At 44.4% G+C, this 20685-nt stretch overlaps 1 protein-coding gene across 2 annotated transcripts; it reads right to left on the bottom strand.

Annotated features, from left to right (window-relative positions):
* Positions 1–292: 292 nt before the first annotated feature.
* Psmd5 (proteasome 26S subunit, non-ATPase 5) lies at positions 293–18791 on the bottom strand. Of its 2 annotated transcripts, XM_021150128.2 has the most exons (10): positions 18583–18791; positions 14727–14871; positions 13836–13949; positions 13370–13498; positions 11138–11247; positions 8862–9004; positions 5887–6078; positions 4683–4792; positions 2458–2598; positions 293–1056 (listed from the first exon to the last, which is right to left on the bottom strand). In XM_021150128.2, the coding sequence occupies exons 1-10, from the start codon at positions 18753–18755 to the stop codon at positions 799–801; spliced, it is 1515 nt and encodes a 504-aa protein (XP_021005787.1). In that variant the 5' UTR covers positions 18756–18791; the 3' UTR covers positions 293–798. The 2 variants fall into 2 exon arrangements, with proteins under 2 accessions (XP_021005787.1, XP_029330293.1); XM_029474433.2 differs by lacking the exon at positions 14727–14871 and having other exon boundaries at positions 18583–18776.
* Positions 18792–20685: the final 1894 nt, after the last annotated feature.

The following is a 20685-nucleotide window of genomic DNA, read 5'->3' as shown; positions in this document are numbered from 1 at the left end:
ATATAAACATTTGTAAAACAGTGACATGGCATGTTAGTTGGTACACGCTGTCCCTTCTGACAGAACATCTTAGTTTGTACACACTGTCCCTTCTCTTCTGATGTTGGACATTAGGAGCCAGAGTCTCTCTGATTACCTCAAGACTAGACTTAATAGGTCTGAAGAATTACCCCCACCCTCAGTGATGATGACTCAGCAATGGATAAAATGGTAATTAAGGAAACTTTCTGGTTAAGGCATTACACTTCCTTCCCTGTAACCACTACATGGTAAAAGTGACACACAGCCGAAATACCAATGCCAAACAAGTTTTGGATTTATTTTATTTTCAAAGGAAAAGTAAGAAATATTATTAAAACTATTATTCCTTGTATACAAATAATATAATTCGATGATTCTAAATGACTTGTTTTTTAGAGACTACCCAAGATACCCAAGATTTTGAGGCAAAAATCAGGTAAGGAAAAAGAAAATGTTGTTGAGAGAATCCAGAATCATTTTGGCTTCATTTTATTTTTTAAAAAGGTCATGAGTGTGCCCACGGAAACTTTGAGAAAACAAACCTCGACCTTGCAGCAGAGCTTTGGCAGCCAGAGGACTCGGGGAAGCACGAGCACTCTCAGGCTCCTACTGCTTTTACAAGAGCCGAGTCTACACAGCATTAAGTAGGGACAACACTGCTGATGGTGAGGCTGTGCCACGCCATGGTAGCTCTGGGAAGACAGACGTCCTGTGGTGTGGAGCACGGATGGAATCATGTGCCTTGGGCAATTCTGCTCTGTCTTAGGCGGAAAGGAATCAGTCAGCTCCCTCTACTGCTGTTGTGGCAACAGGTTTCACATAGTATGGACCTTCACTTAGGTACGCTCTGAGTCTCAAATAATTTGAGTTCCCAAAGATCTCTGCAACTGTCTTGGAATTGGCAAGTGCTTTTACCAGTTCATATTTGGCATCCTTTGAAGCTTTGTCATGTTCCACAGACCGGTCCATCACAAACTCTACAAAACCTGGACTGTTAAACATAAGTCTCTGAGCCCAGGGCTGGTCTGCAATAGCCTGAAATTGAAGGCAGAAAGAGAATACAATTTATAGTTAAGTTCATGAGCAGAAAACATAATACATGTGATAGCACAAACCTTTAATGCATCTCCCTTTGTCCAAGTAAACAGATTCCTGAGAAACATTTTTTAAAATTCTCTAACTAAAAGTTTCGTACGGGGCTGGAGAGATGGCTCGGCACTGACTGTTCCTGAGTTCTGAGTTCAACTCCTAGCAACCACAGGGTGGCTCACAACCATCTGTAATGGAATCTGATGCCCTCCTCTGGTGTCTGAGACAGCCACAGTGGCCCTTTAATACAGTCCATCATGTTGTAGTGACCCTCCAACCATAAAATTATTTTTGTTGATACTTCATAACCGTAATTTTGCTACTGTTACGAATCATAATGTAAATGTTTTAGGAGACAGATTTGCCAGTGGGGCTGCAACCCACAGGTTGAAAATTGCGGGCTGCTGAGATGGCTCAGTGGTTAGGAGCACCGACTACTGTTCTGGAGGTCATGAGTTCAAATCCCAGCATCCTTATGGTGTATTCACATACATAAAAAAAAAAGGGGGGGGGGCCGGGCGTGGTGGCACATGCCTTTAATCCCAGCACTCAGGAGGCAGAGGCAGGAGGATTTCTGAGTTCGAGGCCAGCCTGGTCTACAAAGTGAGTTCCAGAACAGCCAGGGCTATACAGAGAAACCCTGTCTTAAAAAACCAAAAAAAAAAAAAAAAAAAAAAAAAAAAAAAAAAAAAAAAAGAAAAAAAGAAAAAAAGAAAGAAAGATTTGTGAGCCACCATGTGGTTGCTGGGAATTGAACTCGGGACCTCAGGAAGAGCAGCCAGTGCTCTTAACTGGTGAGCCATCTCTCCAGCCCCTTAGCTATAATTTTATAACCGCTGTATTTATGGTGTGGTCCCTCCATAGATGGGAAGTTTGAGAAAGGGCCCACCGTCTCACAGCAGGGGGAAAACTCATATATAAGAACCAGGATCATTTAACGCCATTGTACCAGACTTAGTAGTTCCTGCACTGGAGCCACTTCTTGAATAAATAAGAGGTTCATAAGCAAAGTTAGCAGTGCTGAGGTCAGTTGCCACAGCAAAGGTCAGAGGTGAGAAACCAGCAGCCCGGCATCACCAGAGCACGGAGTGCCAAAAGGGAATGTAGGAGTCAAGGCTAAAGCTGAGCAGAAGTTGAGGAGCTGGGTCAACCTGTGATGCAATAGCAGCTGGTTTAAACCTCAGACAGTAGTGAACACCCCTTACTGACAACCCGTTGGCACGTGTCTCTCTCAATGGCCCCTGAAGCAGCAGGGTAGAAACTGCTGCGTGCACAGAGGCTAGCTCACTCTAGTGCTCTGTGTTGAGCTGGCAGTCACAGAAGGATCTGAGGAGAAAAGGTACCTACTGTGAACACTTTCAAGGCAGCACAGTGTAGCTCCGGGAAGGGCTGGTTACTGATCCCACGGAAGAGCTCCAGGGAGTCTCGGGACATGGAGGAGAACCAGGACTCTGTCATTCCCAGGAAGTCATCAGTCTGCTGCTCAGGCTGCAGCACAGAAAGGAAATGAAGCCCGTGGCTGAGTCAGAAAGCCTTGGATAAATGGCATTCTGTGAGCCCCTTGGAGAGAACCCATCTCTAAATCCAGGCCAGAAACTTCCCATCTTTGTTGAACGGGATGAACTACTCACTAGGACCCCTCTAGTTCTATTACTCTGTAATTCCATGTTACACTTAAGATATGAGTAACCACCGGACGGTGGTGGCACATGCCTTTAATCCCAGCACTCAGGAGGCAGAGGCAGGTGGATTTCTGAGTTCGAGGTCAGCCTGGTCTACAGAGTGAGCTCCAGGACAGCCAGGGCTACACAGAGAAACCCTGTCTTGAAAATAAAAAACAAAAACAAAAATAAACAAACAGACAAACAAAAAGATATGAGTAACCGAGCTACTGATGGCTCAGTGGGTAAAGCCCTGGCTGTGTGAGCCTGACAGCCTGAGTTCAGTCCTCAGGTGTCATATAGAGTAGGAGAGAACTGACTCCATCAAGCTGTCCTCCCATCTCCACATGTACACTATGGCACGTGTGCCCATACATATGCACCTCTCCTGTAACCCCCTTCTCTCATTCACAAGGATAGATTTAGGGAGTGAGAAGGGGTTATGGGTAAGCTAACTAAGACTAAAGAAGCAGCCCCCACCCCCAAGGGACTCTGATCCCTGCATGAGTGGACAATGCTGTTCCCAGAGGAAATGGGCTAGTAAATGAAAACCCCAGCGACTCCCTACAGTTGGGAGGTCCCAGAGAGCACCTCCCCTATTAAAGCAGGTTATGCCTGTTGCTCTTGGCTGTCCATCTTAACTAAACGATAACCCTATGCAAGACATACTGCAGGATGCAGGGGAGCAAAGACATCAGTGTTCTTGCCCAGCGCTGGACCTGAACGCTGCCACTCTGACCTGTGATGAACACTGTGCCCACTTGCGATGACTGTTATGAGGAGAAGCGAGCACCTGACTGGACTGAGGCCTGCTCCATAGGACAGCATTCAGGCTTGGTACCATAAAGCTGTAACTCCAGTTCTAGGGGTCCGAGCTGTCTCCTGGCCTCTACAGGCACTGCATACAAGCGCTAAACACCCATACACATACCATACCATACCATAAAATGGCCCATGGCTGCGGAAGTCACAGGTCTTAGAGGGGCACCTCCTATTGTTGTTTTGCTAGCTGCTCATGTTTATATTCTTAGGTTTGTAAAGCTTTCAGCCTTGGTCAGAGATACTTCTTTTTGCAATGGGCAGTGATTGGGAATAAGTGACTTTAAGACTGCCTATAGTGGCACATCTATACCAATCCCCTGTTCCTCAAGGCTCAGGGAACACTGAAGACGAGAGGGCAGAAAGAATTTAAGAGCTGGAAGATGAGAGGAGTGCTTGAGATGGCAGGGCGGCTGCACCCACTAACTCCTAGCTGCCATGGTTCCCTGCACAAACTTAAGCCAGCCAAAACCCCAATGCAGCCAAGGAAGAGCTAGAGGAGTTGACAGCAGCCAGGGAGGAAGGGGGAGTCTTGCATGTGTGGCCATGACCTCAAACCCTGTGCATACGAGCAGCACTAATTACATAATAAGAGAGAAAGCAGTCATGAAGTTGGAGGGGACAGTGGAGGAACAAGGAGGGGATACTAGAAAGGAGTGGACACAATCAAATGTATGCATATGTATATGCAACTCTTAAAGAATAAATTGAAAAAATACCCTTACAAAGTTTTCATGTCCCAGTAACATAGTGAAGGTAGCTCTCACTGTCCTGGAACTCACTCTGTAGACCAGGCTGGCACTGAACTCAGAGCGCCTGCCTCTGCCTCCCAAGTGGTGGAATAACCACTGCCCTGCTTTGTTTTGTTAGGTCTTGAGCCAGGGTTTCTCTCTGGAGCCCTGGCTGGCCTGGAACTCAGACCCTCCCTCCTGGGGGTTGGGATTAAAGTTATGTGCCAGCAGCTGACTATCATAACTAAAGTGGAAAGTGCAGCACCTGGGAGAATATCCTCTGAAACTACTAGTGCCATGCCGACTGTCCTCCCAAACACAGACAGCCCGCTGCCCTTCATTAACTTCCCCGTGTACTTACTGATAAATACAGGAGAGAGGAAACTGCATCCAAGCACCTAATCTTCAGCTCCGTGGAAGCATTCTTTGCTTGATATCCTACTTTCATGAGGACACGTTCAAAGCGGGTTCCTGTGAAGGACAAGGTGACACATTAAACCCAGCCAGTGCTGCCCATCTTGTTCATACTGCTGTGCTCCATCACCACCATCCTTCTCAACAGCCCAACCTGAGGCAAGGTACACAACAAGCAAACCTCACCCTCCCTTCTCTCTCCCTGGTGCCTGATCTCGGCTTTCTGTTGCTATGAACTTGACCTCCCTACGTGCTTAACATAAGCTTGTCTGTGAATCGTGCAGTACCTGTCTTCCATGCCTGGCCCTCTTGTTTTAGCAAAATGTCTTCAGATCGCCTCTGTGCTGCAGCTTCTGTCACAGCCTCACACTTTCACACACATGAAACTCATTCATCCATCACGTACATTATGGGGTTTAAACTGCTTTGAGCAGACAAATACTGCTCTACACAGGAGTATATAGACACTGCTTGAACCTTTGCTTGCCATATTGTATTCCAGGAAGCGGAACTGCTGGCTCATAAGTTAACTCTGTTTTAATTTTTCTGTGGAACTTCCATACTGTTTTCTAACATCTGAACACTTGGTTATGCTTAAAAAAAAAATAAAGGCAATGGCTACCCTCATGGGTATGAAGTGAAAAGCAATGGATGCTCAGCATGGAAAACATTACATAGAGGAGTGCAGTCAAAGGTTCCCATCTGCACAGGCTCGGAAGAGTCTCGACACAAATTGTTCTTTCTGACTCTCTCTGTGCTTCTGAAATATTCAAAACCCTGAAGAAGCTGCTGCTGTGCTATTTTGATAAATGAGGAACGTGAGGCCAGGGAAGTTATGTAAATGAAATTCATACAGCTTCCGTCAGTGTAGAAACTCAAACACAACATGAGCAATGCCATAAAATTGAGGAAAAATTAGCAGCAAACCACATGGTTCTTGTTGGGTGAGAGCCTGCATATAGTAAGGAGCAAAAGCCACAGCTTTCCGTGGTGATCACAAGACTAGGAGACAGGTTCATGTTAGGGATAAGAAGACTGCAAAAGCCTGCAAAAGTAGTCTCTAGAACAGTGATCCCGCCAGCAGATGAACCTGAACATGAAATTCCTGGCCCCAAATACATCTTACAAAAGCCAAGTCAAGTCACACCAACCTGTCTTCTGTAAAACTTGTTTTCCTTCAACACTGGATCCCAGGATTCCAACTGTGTCGACAGCGACACCAATCATGGTGGGGTCTTGACTATCCGCCATTTCAAACACCTTCTCCAGAAAAACAGGGTAGCGCTCACAGATCTGCTGAGGACTATCCATGACGGCCAGGTTTCCAAAAAACTTCACAAATCCTAAAAGATTTACAAAAATAGACGTTAGGAGAGGGATAAGAAACACGAATTGGGGGTTCCATGTTTCCACAGGAATATCAGTAACTGTAGGCAGCAGGAGGAGACAGATAAGCACTGTGCTGCCTGCAGCGGACAGCTAAGGAGATTCAAAGACCCATCCGTGTGGTCCCAAGAACAAAATTCCCCAAGGTGTCAACAGAGCTTGAGGGGAGAGGCAGAGAATTATCTGTGTGTTACAGGCCAGCTTGGTCTATAGCCAGGGAGGGAGAGAAGGAAATGGAGAGGGAGACAGGGAAGGAGGGAGGAAGAGAGAGAACATAGGCACAGCAATGGATACCAATGGTAGGGAGTGACTGCACCAGGTGCAATCACTGTAAACTTCAGCAGAGCACCTCAAGGGCCATTACCCTCAGCTGCTCGAGGGTGTGAGGAAGACTAATCAACCTGACCTGGAGTGAAATGGGCAGGGCGAATCCTTCTCATCTCACCGCAGACTGCACAGATCTGGACTCGGTGCACGGCAGTATACTGGTATACTGCTATTCTGATTTATTTCTCACTCAACTGTTGATTTTTTGAGAGATGGTTTCTCTGTGAACTTCTGGCTGTCCCAGAATCACTGTAGACTAGGCTGGCCTTGAATGCAGATATTTGACTGCTTCTGCCTCCCAAGTGCTGGGATTAAAAGCATGCACCACCACACCTGGCTCTCACTGAATTTTTAAAGAAAACCATGTAATGCTGTAGAGTGCCCATGTTTTCACAACATCAGTCCACAGTGCATTTGTCCCGGTACAACAGATTCCACCTTAGTGTCTTTTGTTTTTATTAACTTTTCAAACTAACAAAAAAAACAAAACCCAAAAACCTCTGTACACAGCTGTTATGTACATCATGTCTGCAAATAGATTTGTACTGTATACTGGACAAATTAAGCAAATTAATATACGCACTATGTTGTTTGTGGTGAAAACACTTAAAATCTCTTCTAAGCACCACTTAAGACAGCACACACAGTAACACAGTCATGACCCTGTACGTATTTCTGGCAGTTTGGATGCCCACACTCCCACCGACACAGCAGCCCTAATATCCTCTAATCACCCACCTATTCCTGGGTTCACCTTTGGTTTATGCATGTTAATGAGATCACATGGTCCTGGTTTCATTCACCCCTGTCCTTCAGATTTAACCAGTGTGCAAATAACAGATTTCTTTATTTTTAAAGCTGAGTAACCTTCCATTGTGCTATACAGTCTATTATCTATGTAGCCACTGGTAGACGTTCAGGTTGACCCCGGATCAAGTGCTGCAAGTGACATGGGAGTACAGACAGCTTTTCAGCAGAATGGTTTTGTTTCCTTTGGCTACATACCCAAATGGGATCCGCCAGAGTCTATCTTAAAAGACCTTCCAGTTTCCCACGATTGCACGAACTTACATTCCCATCAATACACAAGGTTCTCTGTTTCACAGCAACACCTCAGTAATTTTAACAGGTTTGGAGTGACTGTCCTCAGTGGTTTATGCATCTTTCCAAGAGCCTATCCGGCAGCTACAGGACTTATTTTGAGTAAAGCCGATCCAGGTCCTTTGCTGATTTTTACCTGGGCTGGTTGTTTTTGCTACTAATTTGCTTGTGCCCTTATGTTCTGGACAGGGACTCTTTCCTAGATACAGTTACAAATGTTCCTCTAACTTCAGGTTGCTTCCTCACTCGGGATCGTTTTGTCTGGGCGGACAGACGCCTTTCAGTTTGGTACAAGTACCTTTGTTGTACTTCTGTTGCCTGTGCTTTGAGTAGCATATCCAAAAATACCTTCCTTGGTCCAGACCAAAGTCCAAAGCTTTCCCCACTACATTCTCTTCAGCTTCACGTTTTACATTCCTGTCCTTAATTACACTGTGCTGAGTTCTATGACAGGAGACAAATTAGACAGGTCTAATTTCATTCTTCACCTAAATATCCAGTTTTATCTTTCAGCATCATTTATTGAAAGTAATGTACTTTCCACATGTATGTTTTGGGCATGGGTTGTAAAACTAAGGATTTATTCAGAGTCCTCTGTTCTGTCCTATTAGTCTGTGTGTCCTTCTGGGAGTAAGACAGTGATTTATTCCTGCATTTCAGTGAGTATTCCTGTATTTCAGATGCTATCACAATGGGATCACTGCCTTGAGCTCTCTTTTGGGCAGTTCATCATTAGTATGGAAGGCTACCAACTTTGTATGCTGCTGTTGATCAGCAACTTCACTGAATTCAGTTCTTAGCTCTGACAGTTTCTTGGCGGAGTCTGAAGTATTCTCCATGTGATAATTTCATATCTTCTTTGGGTTTACATACCTTTTACTTTTCTCTTACCAGTATGTTCTAGGATTTGTTAAACTGTACTGCAGAGAAGTGGGGAGAGGGCCCTGCTCCTGATCACAGGAGAGGCTTTCGGCAACCCACACCTGAGCACACCATCAGCTGTGGGGCCCTCACACACGGCCTGTGCTGTGTTATAACGCACTTCTTTTACAGCTGACTGAGCTGTCATGCTAAAAGGATGCTGTCACACGCATGTTTGGTATCTGCTGGTATGTTTTCCATCCTTCATTTTAGTAATCTGCTGTATCACAATGTATTAACTTGGATTCATGGAATCACTCAGGTGTGATGCAGGATCCTCTCACTGTACCACTGACTGTGCCTGCGGCATCTTGTGAAGGAAGCATGAAGGAGAGAAAGCCCTGCCTTTCAGGAGCCAGTGTAACTCAGACATTGGAAGAGCTGCTCTCACCTGGCAGATAGAAGCCAGAAAAAGGGTCTGAATCTGCGCCAACAATTATATTGGATATCTGGTCAATGACTCCTTCTTGAGCAAGGTATTGTCGTCCGTGATGGGTATATGCTAGTGATGTCACCATTTCTATACAGGTGGCTCTAAAGTCAAAAAGGACAAAAATGAAGAGCATTTTAAAACTTATTTCACATGGGGTCTATTTTATTTAATTATTCTCATCAAATCTGAAAGGCCCATAGTCTGGCTCCTTCTTCAGATGAGGATACAAGAGCATCACCATTTTCCAAGCTTATTAAGGTGGAGCTCAGATCTGAGGCCTGCCTGACCTTCTAACTGGAGACCCAATACTATTTCTGTAACATACTTGTTTCTTAAGAGGTTTTTTAAAAAAAATAATTTGTTTTATTTTGAAATACCAAATAGACACAAAAACAAAGCTGCATGAGTCCCCATGCACCCATAACTGTTTTTAGAATTACCAATGTTTTATCTTATCTTCCACTGAGCTATTCTAAAGAAGGCTTGCCATCTTGCATTTACCCCACCTATGTCTGTAGAAGCAGCAACCCTTTCTCATATAGTAACCACCGCATATTAGTAATTCTTCAGTCCCTTCTGGCACGCAGTCACGACAAGTAACTAACACAGTTTAGCTGAGGTTAAGCTTGGCACCTGACCGCTTCAGATTTATCTACGTCCTTGTTCATTGATTAAAATATGAAAATGCAAATAAGTACAAAGTGACACTGTGGTGGTGGCACAGACTTTTAATCCTAGCACTCTAGAGGCAGAGGCAGGTCGATTTCTGTGAGTTCGAGGACAGCCAGGGCAACACTGTCTCAAAAAAATTAAAAAAAAAAAAAGAAAAAAAAGAAAAAAAAAAAAAAAGGACCCAGTAACCAATGTATATATATGGATTTAACAAATCCAGTCATACTATAAAAGACAACCATAAAGTCATTAAACACCAGAAATATCTATATACAAACATGGAGATTACCATGCTATCATAAGAGCAAAGGCAGAGAATGCAGATGAATAGAGCAAACACTGGGGGCAATATTAAGAGGACCTGGGAGTAGGAACAACAGGAGCTCTAAGAGACACAGCTAACACTCAGCAAGGACCCTTGTGAGCCATTATATTGGTTTGTATGGCTAATTTACTTAATCCTCATATAGTCTTTATAGAATTATTATTGTTCTCAGTCATGGATGTCAGACATAGTCCCAGAGGCTTGTAATTCCAATTGCCCAGGAGGCTGATACAGGAGGATCATAAATTCAAGGCTTATCTGGATTACATGTGAGCTCAAAACCAGCCTGGGCAACTAGGTGAGACCCTATCTCAAAATAAGAAAGTAAACGGCATAGGGATATAGCTCAGTGGTAGAGTGATTGCCTGATGTGTAAGTCCTGAGTTCAATCCCTAATACTGCAGCAAAAGAAAAAGAAACTGGGTACAGAAATGCTACAGTCATTTGTCCAAGGCCAAACGGGTAGAGGTCTAAGAGCTATGAAGCTCATGTCTTCATTCATTCTTTTCTGTGTATTCCTGGCTGTCCTGGAACTCCCTTTGTAGACCAGGCTGGTTTCAAACTCAGAGATCTGCCTGCCTCTGCCTCCCAAGTGCTGGGATTAAAGGTGTGTGCCGGGGCTGGTGAGATGGCTCAGTGGGTAAGAGCACCCGACTGCTCTTCCGAAGGTCCGGAGTTCAAATCCCAGCAACCACATGGTGGCTCACAACCATCCGTAACGAGATCTGACTCCCTCTTCTGGAGTGTCTGAAGACAGCTACAGTGTACTTACATATAATCAATAAATAAATCTTTAAAAAAAAAAAAAAAAAGTGTGTGCCACCATTGCCCAGCAAATCTTCATTCTTTTTAAAACACGGTATTTCTTCTATCATATCATAGAGCTATTTGATAATGCAACTTGGTAAGATGCTAAGTCATCTAAAATGGCATATATCAAAGTGATTCATAACTGTTTAAATTACATATTGTAACATTAATCAAAGAGCAAACTTTGAGACAGAGGATATAGTCATTTGAAAAATAACTAAGACATCTTGCAGGACTTTGCAAAGCTCAATGTATTATCATGATAAAAAAAGCCATTTCCTAAAATGCTTCTTGAAAGTAACTCCAGCACTGAGATCACAAGCTGTATAGGATCCACCAGCACAGATGACTACACTAAGACCCACACTTGCTTTGTGGCCCTAAAGAAAGGGCCTTTCACTTGAAGAAGTCTCCCAAGTCTATTTACCTGACTAACACGTCCTCACCCGTCAGCTCTTTTAGGAGTTGAGTCACCAGTCCACTTGTGGTACAGTAGTTTAAAGATTCTGATGACACAGAAGAAATATCTATAATTAGCTGAGAGAACAGAAAGAAAAAAGGTCAAATCTGTTAGCTTTCATTTTTAACTAAATGCAGAACTATATTTGTACTATGTATAACACTGAATTCTTAACAATCCATGATTTGTTTCTAGGAAAACTTCATTGAACATAAAACAAATTACTTGTGTAGAAAATATGGCATTTCATCTAGGTATATATGTACCTTCCACAAAGAGAGCATTAATCAGGGCATGAGACTGGCATTAGCAACAAACATAAAAATGATTCATTCAAAGAGGTGCACACATGCACACGCACACACACAGAGGGTAGAACTTCCCTGATGGGTACAAGGCCTGTATCTAAGCACCACAAAATAAAATTGTATCTATGTATCTGTCTGTCACATGTTCATTTGACATGTCCTGAAAGCTTAATGAAAGACAAAGGATACTAAAATATTTAACAGAAGTGGCAGAATCAGGGATTTCTGGTTTTTGGTTTTTACATCTTCATTGAATTATGTATTGTGGAAGGGAGTATGTGTGTGAGGGAGAAGGGCTCAAAAGACAACCTGTGGGGGAGTTGGTTTTCTCTCTCTACTCGAGTCATCAGGCTTGACAGCAAGTGCCTTTACTCACCACACCATTCCATTGGCCCAAAGATCATTCTTTTTTTTTTTTTTTTTTTTTTTTTTTTTTTTTTTTTGGTTTTTCGAGACAGGGTTTCTCTGTGTAGCCCTGGCTGTCCTGGAACTCACTTTGTAGACCAGGCTGGCCTCGAACTCAGAAATCCGCCTGCCTCTGCCTCCCAAGTGCTGGGATTAAAGGCGTGTGCCACCACCGCCCGGCTCCAAAGATCATTCTTATATATGCTACAAACATCATGCTGTACATGACCAATGCATGCAATTTAATGAATCAATTAAAATACAAATTTGGGGAAATACTACTATTGCATTTTAAAGAAACCAAGGATGAGAAAATGGAGGGAGGCGCATCTGGATGCAAATACAGTACAAAGTGACACTGGGAGGGTGGCCTAGGGTGGCGGCAGCTCCGCCACCAAGGAGACACACGGCTTCAGTAAAGCTGGCAGGATTGGAAACGTGACAGGGAGAAGCCTTTGTAAAGATTGAGACCTTGGTCTTGGACCCGTCCATCACAGAGGGAATGGCAGGGAGGGAGCAGGAATCCAACTTGGGCAGGCACGTGGGGACAGTAAGGCTGTAGGTCTTAGCTCAGGAGACAGGTGGAGGGGAGAAGCTCACAGTCTTATCCCGTAGGTGGGAACTGACATCTCAAGAATGAAGTCTGCCTGAGTACCGCGTGCCTGCTGCACATGATGGGATTCATTTCACTCTCTCGGTCGTCAACAAACAAAAGTCTAGTAAGGAGCACGAAACCAAGAAACAGAAAGAGACAAGGGAAACCAGAGCATGCAAAGTCAGAGTCCTCAGGAAGGGAGTGAGTTAAATGTGAGGGGAATTAGATTACACATTTTTAGATATGCTACTTTATGTGTGTGAACTGGGTCAAATACTTCTTCAGTCTTCAGCAGCAAGATTAACAACATATAACATTACTGTATTACTCAGTTGCTCTGGGGCTAAGATAATTGGTCATTAAAGTGCATACGTGCACGCATGGGGACTCATGTTAAAACCACCAGGTGTAGTAGCATGCAGTGGTAATCCCAGTGCTGGGTAGGTCTCTGGTGCTCACCAGACAGGCAGGTTAGTGTAATCAGTGGATTCCAGGCCTTAAAGAACAAGGCAGACCTGAGGAATGAGACTGACATCTGGGCTCGACACGCACATATCTACACACCAAGTGTAAACACAGGAACTAATGACAGCATGCGTGAGGCTTTTAGAAGTGTTCAACAGAAAACTGGAGGGAGGAGGAACCACCTTCCCACTGAGAGTGCTGACATTCATTTCAGTCGGGAGTCAAAGGTGTAATACATACACCACACTGGAAGTACGCTTGAGACCGTCTCACATGAGGCCGTGAACACACCCTATACTGTAAGCACCATGTCGTAGCATACAGGACCCAACAGACTCACTGAATGTGCATGTGTGAGCCATCTTGGCTCCCTCTGTAAATGCGCGCCACTGCTTGGAGGATTAGGAAGTGTGCTTTCACTCTTACCTCATAGACCCTGTATCGAACAACGTCGTTTGTTTTCATTACATTCTTCAAATCATCCAGCAGGTTACTTTCAAACAGAGCTTCCAGGCCAGCCTGGGTTAGCGATATTCTCAACAGGGATTTAATAGCCTTACACAGAAAGAAAATATCTGTCAGAACGTATAGAAGAGTTGTATCTGCTTCCTGAGCCTGATGTTAAAATTAGGACATAAAATACCCTAACCCAATAGGTATTCCCATTTTTGCTGCTGTTATTTATTTATAACCGGAAAACACCAAGCAACCAAATGCAAGTGTGGCAGACGGCACAGACAGGTGTCTTAGAAGCTCACTGCTGTCTCTGACGCCATTTACACCAGGCTGACGATTCATCTCCACCCCAACCCTACAAACCATGCAGTAAGCTTCTCGCCTGACTTTAGGACACCAAGGTCTGTACAGTTGGCGGAGGCTCTAGTGAACTCACCGCTTTAGCAACAGATAAACTCTCTCCACCAATGCAATAAACAATCTGTTTCAACAGCTCAGCATTATTGAGGATCTCGGTAACAGCTTCTGAATTTTCAACAATTCTTCCAATCTGGGGGAAAAAAAAAAGCAGAGAGACACTCTTCCCAAATAGAACACACAAACAAAGGATATTTGTATTTTTTAGTGTGTAATTATTACAAGTACTTATTACAGCTATCACACAAATTACTACAACCTCACTAAAGCCAAACACACACAGGGTATAGTCATGCTTTTAAGTGGAAAGGCACAATAAACAGCGGGTAAAGAGTGGAGACAGGTGAGTCAAACCAGCATGTCGATTTTTAGTTGTACAAATCTTGGATAAATTACCTTCTTTGAATTTTTTTTTTTTTTTAGAAAAATAAGAATACAATTTTTAATTCTAGGGCAGTAAAAAGATTAAGTGGATGAAGCAAAGTACCTGCTAAAATGCAACAGTTTCTGGCATATACATGGGGAATGAATAAATACCACCTTCCCACCCACCCCAAACGGAATACACAGATTAGAGAAGGGAAAGCTGCAGACTGCTGGGTAACCAACTGCAGTGCCTAACATACATGACCCTAGCAGCATACCACACAAATGCTATATTTGGCTGCCAGGATGATAGCCACTATTATACTGTGTTGGCTTTGTGAAGTTCACACTTGGTTCAAGCTTCTCCAATACAACATAATATAGCAAAGTAACTTCTAAACCCCTTAAAGTCAGTTTCTACAGCCTAGGAGCTTCTTACAGGTTGATCTCGTGAACTCGCACAGCAGTGGCAGCACACCTGCCACATCCAAGGGTTTCAGTGAGTGACTTAGATGTTTCTGCATTTACCACTATGATTCCATACCTGCGACAGAGTGAGGGTTTTTACAGAGTCATCAGGGTGAGTCAGTCCCCTCTGCAGGTCAAGCCTGAGGTTCCTGGCCAAGTGAATTGGCTCCACAGCTTGGAGCAACCTCTCCAGAATGGATACACACAAAGCAGTCTGTTCCCTAAAGGAGACAGCACAGATCTCATTCACATCACGTCAGACTGGAGACAACAACCTAACACCTAAAGTGTCAATTTCTCCTGAAGATTTTCTTCAAAGAAGCAGATTCTAGTCACTTATTAGACATTTCGTGTATCTCTGCACTAAATTCTTTGCAATGCCTGTGTTGGGGCTACAGAGACAGATAGGACATATTGTCTAGCCTCAGAAAGGTCACTCTAATAGAAGACATGCACACAATAAGATAGACAAAGTATAGATGTATGCCATAAGCTAGGGATAGAAGCTGTAGCAGATTAAAAGTAAGTTTGCAAGATATGGGTAAGGCTTCCAGGAGCAGTAACTCCGAACTAAGTGTTCGGGAAGACCCAGGAATGAATGGCTTAGAAAGGTGTTTCAAGCAGAGGAAGTCGCAACACATAAGAACACACAGAGAAATCAGATACTGCACTAATACTGCAAAGAAGCTTTATGGAGCATGTCATGCCTGTGCTCAGGACTGGGGAGGGTAGAGATGGCAGAGGGTAAGATGAGTGGTAAAAAACAAAACTAAGAGGTTCTTATGCCATCCTTGGCTTTTCCAGAGAAGCAATGCCCAGTGATGCAGTGGCTTTAAGCAGAGAACAGACACAAGGACAGCTAGCTTACAGCCATCTCTTGGGGGCTAAGATGGGACTCAGGGGTGGAACACACATACACAGCATATACAAAGTCCTGGGCCAACCCCTAAGGCCAAGTTGACAGAAAGAACAAAAGAAGGCATGAAGAAGAAAGAGGAGAGGCCGCTCTGCAGCACGATAGAGAGGTTGTTCCAGTAGAAAGCAGCCGATGGATGTGGAAGGCGATGAAGGAGCAAATCAGAGCAGCAGCAAAGGGGAGAAGAGGGGAAACGCCTGAAAGCTACCAGAGAGGTAAACCACTCCGAACTTGATGACTACCTGCTGTAGGTATGGATCTTGTTCCCGAACAATTTTTACTTGCCTCTTAATAGGCAATATAAATAAATGGGCTAATTTATGTCTGATGCCAGGACAGAATTAAACTGGCCTAACTTTCCAAGACTGCGATAAGAATACAAATCAAAAGCCTTACAAATGAGCACACTTGAGCTGGGGAGATGCTCAGTGGGTAAAACACCTGCCATGTAAGTGAGGAGCCGAGTTGCGATTCCCAGATTCCCTAGAGACTGGATGGCTCAGTGAGAAGGCTCACAAAGCCAGCCCGACGACTTGCAGAACGCATGGGAAACAAACACTGCATTATAGTATTATGCACCTGACAGTAGAATCGCAGGATCCTTACGGGCCAGCTAGCTTGGAGCAGAGGTTCTCAACCTCTTTGTGGGGAGGACCACCAGAACACAGATATTTATACTACAATTCACAACAGTAGCAAAATTACAGTTATGAAGAAATAATTTTATGGTTGGTGGTTACCACAACACAAAGAACTGTATCTAAGAGTTGTAGCATTAGGACAGTTGACAGCCACTGGCCAGGAGTCTGATGGGTGGTGACGGGGATTGCGGGGGGGGGGGGGGGGAGAAGGGGGAAAATAAACAACAAAAAGACCTCCAGATGTCCTGCCTCAACAAATTGGAAGATGAGAATAGATTCCCTGAAGTTGTCCCCACACATGCACTCAAGTGAGCACACACATGCTTACTCTCTCTCTCTTAAAAGAATTTTTAAAAGCAGTGATGTGTTTAAAGTGTATTGTGTATAAACTGTCGCAGGTCCTATGTGAGCCTTAGCTGCCAAGCAAGCTAAAGGTGGTAAGTCAGTCATCCTTGTTGGACTTCTATCAGTGATCTTAGGTGTTAAATTTCCCTCATGCAAGGTGTCAAGATTACAGATTTACAGCAACAAACCCAGAATCTGAATCAGCAGAATCTCTTATGTGGTCTAGCCAACAAATTAGTAACAGTAGTGTAGTGTGGAGACTACAGTACTATCAGAGACGAATCACTCCAACAAATTGCAACTGCCTATTATAGGACATATCCAACTCTAAGTGCCCATTCAAATTGCCTCCTAGAAGCCGGGCAGTGGTGGTACACACCTTTAATCCCAGCACTCCAGAGGCAGAGGCAGGCGGATTTCTGAGTTCGAGGCCAGCCTGGTCTACAGAGTGAGTTCCAGGACAGCCAGGACTATACAGAGAAACCCTGTCTCGAAAAAAACAAAAAACCAAACCAAAACAAAAAAACAACCAGAAAGCTTCCTAGAATACCACTCCAGCACATAGCAAACTGTCTTCTCCATTCACTTTATTCCCAAACTTCCTAACTTTGGTTCCTGTTGCCAACCTGCACTATGACTTTTCAGAGTCTTTTCATTTTCAATATGAAAAGCCGGCTAGGGAGAAGCCCTGGGAGAGAGCCTGAGCTACCTACTGAGTTTAAGACAAGCTCTATACAGCAAGATCCTATTTCAAAACAAACAAACAATAAAAACTGGACCCAGTACCCTCTTTAAAGGCTGTAGGCCTCACCTTGTATTTACCATGTTATTTCCTGAACTGTACTTCAGGGCAGATGCAGAGAGGAACAAATGTGGCTCCTGTCTTCACAAATCATATAAACCACAAAGACACACACAGAATTATAAAAGGGAAAGGTGTCCAGAATTATAAACAGAAAAATGATAATGTCATTATGGTGTCTGACGAAGAGCCACTTGTAGCTGGACAAAGACTTTTTTGGGGAGGTGGCACATCGGCTGGGTCCACAGTCAGTAGAACTGGTGTGAGAGGAGTTCAGAAAGTGCCAAGTCATGCTCTAGGAACGTTAGTGATGGCAACACGGTAGTGGAACAGATGCGCTCAGTGGAGTAAATGAAGGAGAGTAGCCTGGAAAAAGCAGACTGGAAAGCTACCAGGAAGGGCCCAAATACCAAACTATACAATCTGATTTCCACAGACAAGCTAAGCCAACTGACCTGAGACATTAGTTCTGGTTGCAGGGTGAGGGCTAGTCAGAAAAGGAAAATAACCACTAAAATACTGACTGTTAAAACCAACTCAGCAGACGTAGCAGGAGGAAGAGATGTAGCAGGTAAGAGGTAAGAAAGAAGAAAGGTAAGAAAGCACACTGAAAGCATTCAGTGTTGACTGACTGGAGCTCACTATCTTTTCAAATTAAAATTCAAATACAAAAAGCACATTAAATGATCAAGTTACCAAATACAAGATATTTCTAATTTAATGCTATAGATGCATATTCATCAAAAGTTGCTATCCTAACATTTTAACTCCAGTTGCAACACTAATAACTTCTACATATAATCCTGGGTTATGCAGTTTACTCTCGCTTGTAAGGGGTTAATTTACACATAAGCTTTACAATTTTCCTTTTTTTATATATTCAACACTTTCATACATACACAGATCGGCCGCGCAACGTTACACAGCAACAACTTATGTCCTTAATGATTTATTAATATGGTTGTTTCTAGTTTAAAGTTTTGCTGTCTCACAAATCTGTTATTCCGTACATTTTAATTCCACTGGACGAGCATTCACTGGATACTGAAATTAAAAGGCGTGCGGTGGACCCCGCCACAATACCAGCAGAAGATCCCTTCCGAAGAGTAGAACCGCCAAGACCCGGGCAACACACAGTTGTGGACGTCTTGCAATTGGACAACCTGGACTTTTCTCCGAAAGACCCCTGCAGCCATTCCTACCCGCCCAAGCCCCGTGCTTCTCTCACCGATTGTTCTGGTTAAGCAAGGAGAACAGCGGGCGGAGGCGTAGCTCCGCCGCCTGCTCGCGAAGCTCGTGCAGCGGCACAGCCTGCACCACCGACTGCAGCGCACGAAGCTCCTCCAGCGGCGCCTCCAGCCGCGCCACCTCCCGCAGGAGCGACACAGCCTGCGCCGCCATCTCCCTGGCTCCAGTCTGCCCGCCCACCTACAAGGTTCCCAGAGCACCTCTCTGAATCTCGCGAGATCTTACGGAGCGTAGCCTCCCAGCAGATCTGTCAAGTCTCGCGAGATCCTTTTTCAGCGCGGTCCCCGCCCCTTTCTTTGGGGCCCCGGAGTCTTACGCGTGCCGGGAGTAACTAAGAGTCTGCCCAGGGGATCGAGCGGCTTTGTGCACGCTCTCCGCAGAGGCCTCCGTGACGGAACCGGGATGACTGAACCCGAGTCCGAGGCCAGGTGGCCATCAAGATGAGGCACAGGTCCCCGAAAACTTGGACGTGGGGTGCCGGTTTGACGTCTGTCAGCCAATGGAAGGCCTGATTAAGAGAAGTTTGGGGCCGATGTGCAGGAAGTTTCCGGCATCTTCGAGAGTCTGCGCGTGACGTAATCACCCGAAGAACAGACACAACATTTAGTGCGGAGAGAAGGAGCAGGCCATGGAGGGGCCCGGTCTCAGACTCCGAGGGCCAAATGCACACAGAAGTGTCGGGTGGAAATCAGTGGTCAAGGAGAATCCATATACATTTCGTGAAAAAGAGAGAGAGAAAAAAAAAAAAAAGCTTAAAAATCGCTGCCATCTACGAAACACGGGGTTGTTGGAGAAGAACCATTAAAAGCTAGTTGGCAACCAACTATTTAAAGCCGTTGGAATGTCTGGTCAGAGTTGTAGACCTCATTTGGTCCCCTGTGCCAAGGAGATGAGTCTGTTTTGGAACGCATGGCTTCCTGTACTTTTACGGAAAGAGACAAAAATCCAGGAAGCTTAGAGGAGACTGAGGATGGGATGCCCATCTGTATCTGTATGTGTGTGTGTGTGTGTGTGTGCGCGCGCGCGCGCGTGGCAGGGGCTCAGGTGACAAAAATAAAACTCTGCGACTTTACAAAGACCCTAGTCGCACTCGTCTTTTGGAAAAGGTTAAACTACCCGTTTCCCCATTTTATGTCATACGCACGGAGAAGTGTCACTACCCGTTGTCTTCTCTTTTCGTTACTTCACGATTATCGTACCTTTGAAGCCTAGAAGCTAATTGGCAGAGAAAACTCTTGAAGTTAAGGTGCGGGTGATTGTGAACAGAAGTCCCAGGCATTCAGACTCCCCCCCAGCCCTCCAAACTCCCAGGGGCTTGTTTTCTGTAACCCTTGGATCATAATATTTTCCAGACATTCAGGAATTATATCAAGAAGACATTTGACCACTTTGCTCACTGCATTGAAAAAGAAAACTCACTTAAGTAACACAGCAACCTTATACTACTTTTAGTAGTTGTAAAAGAAGTTTTTTTAAAAAAAAATGACACATAGCAGCCATTCTTAAAGCTTGGGAGAAACTTAGGAGTATGTTGTGAGTGGCCACACACGTTTCCACTGATGAGCTGATGAGATTTAAAAAGAATGGAGTATTGATTTGGTTAAAAATAATATTGGGAAAAGTGAGCCAAGAGTCTATATCCATAGACAAGAAGACCAATCCCTGAAACCAGAGATTGAAGATGATGCTAAGCAAAGCAAATGTTGCCTATGCTAGGCCTCAGCCCTCACTGGTTGCAGTTGCCATGGATCCCGGCTTGAGATGGCTCAGCAGATAAAGGTACTTGCTGTCAAGTTGAAGACCTGAGTTCCGTTCTTTATGGTATAAGGAGAGAGCTGACTCGTACACGTTGTCTTCTGAATGCCACACTGTGGCACATAGTCTTAAGTGCTGGCACATAGAGACATATACATGCCACAACATGTGTGGAGGTGAGAGGGCAGCTTGCTCTCTTTCCATCATTTGGGTTCTGGGATTGAACTTAATTCTTCAGGTTTGGTGGCAAGCACTTTAACCTAATGAGCCATCTCTCTGGCTCAAACTCATCTCTATTGGTTCAATAGGTTGTCTATTTTGTTGAACT

The sequence above is a fragment of the Mus caroli genome, unplaced genomic scaffold (assembly GCF_978045245.1).
Source record: "Mus caroli unplaced genomic scaffold, Mus_caroli_1 scaffold_2, whole genome shotgun sequence".
In the NCBI taxonomy this organism is placed as follows: Eukaryota; Metazoa; Chordata; class Mammalia; order Rodentia; family Muridae; genus Mus; species Mus caroli.
Note: the sequence above shows the minus strand (reverse complement) of the source record. Positions and strands in the feature narration are given on the sequence as shown.

Coding starts and splice junctions, on each gene's coding strand:
- Psmd5 (XM_021150128.2), bottom strand. CDS start 18,755: ATGGCGGCGCAGGCTGTGTCGCTCCTGCGGGAGGTGGCGCGGCTGGAG. Junction 13,950..14,726: donor AAACCCTCACTCTGTCGCAG/GTATGGAATCAT, acceptor TTTTTCCCCCAG/ATTGGAAGAATTGTTGAAAA. Junction 13,499..13,835: donor GTTTATCTGTTGCTAAAGCG/GTGAGTTCACTA, acceptor TTTCTGTGTAAG/GCTATTAAATCCCTGTTGAG.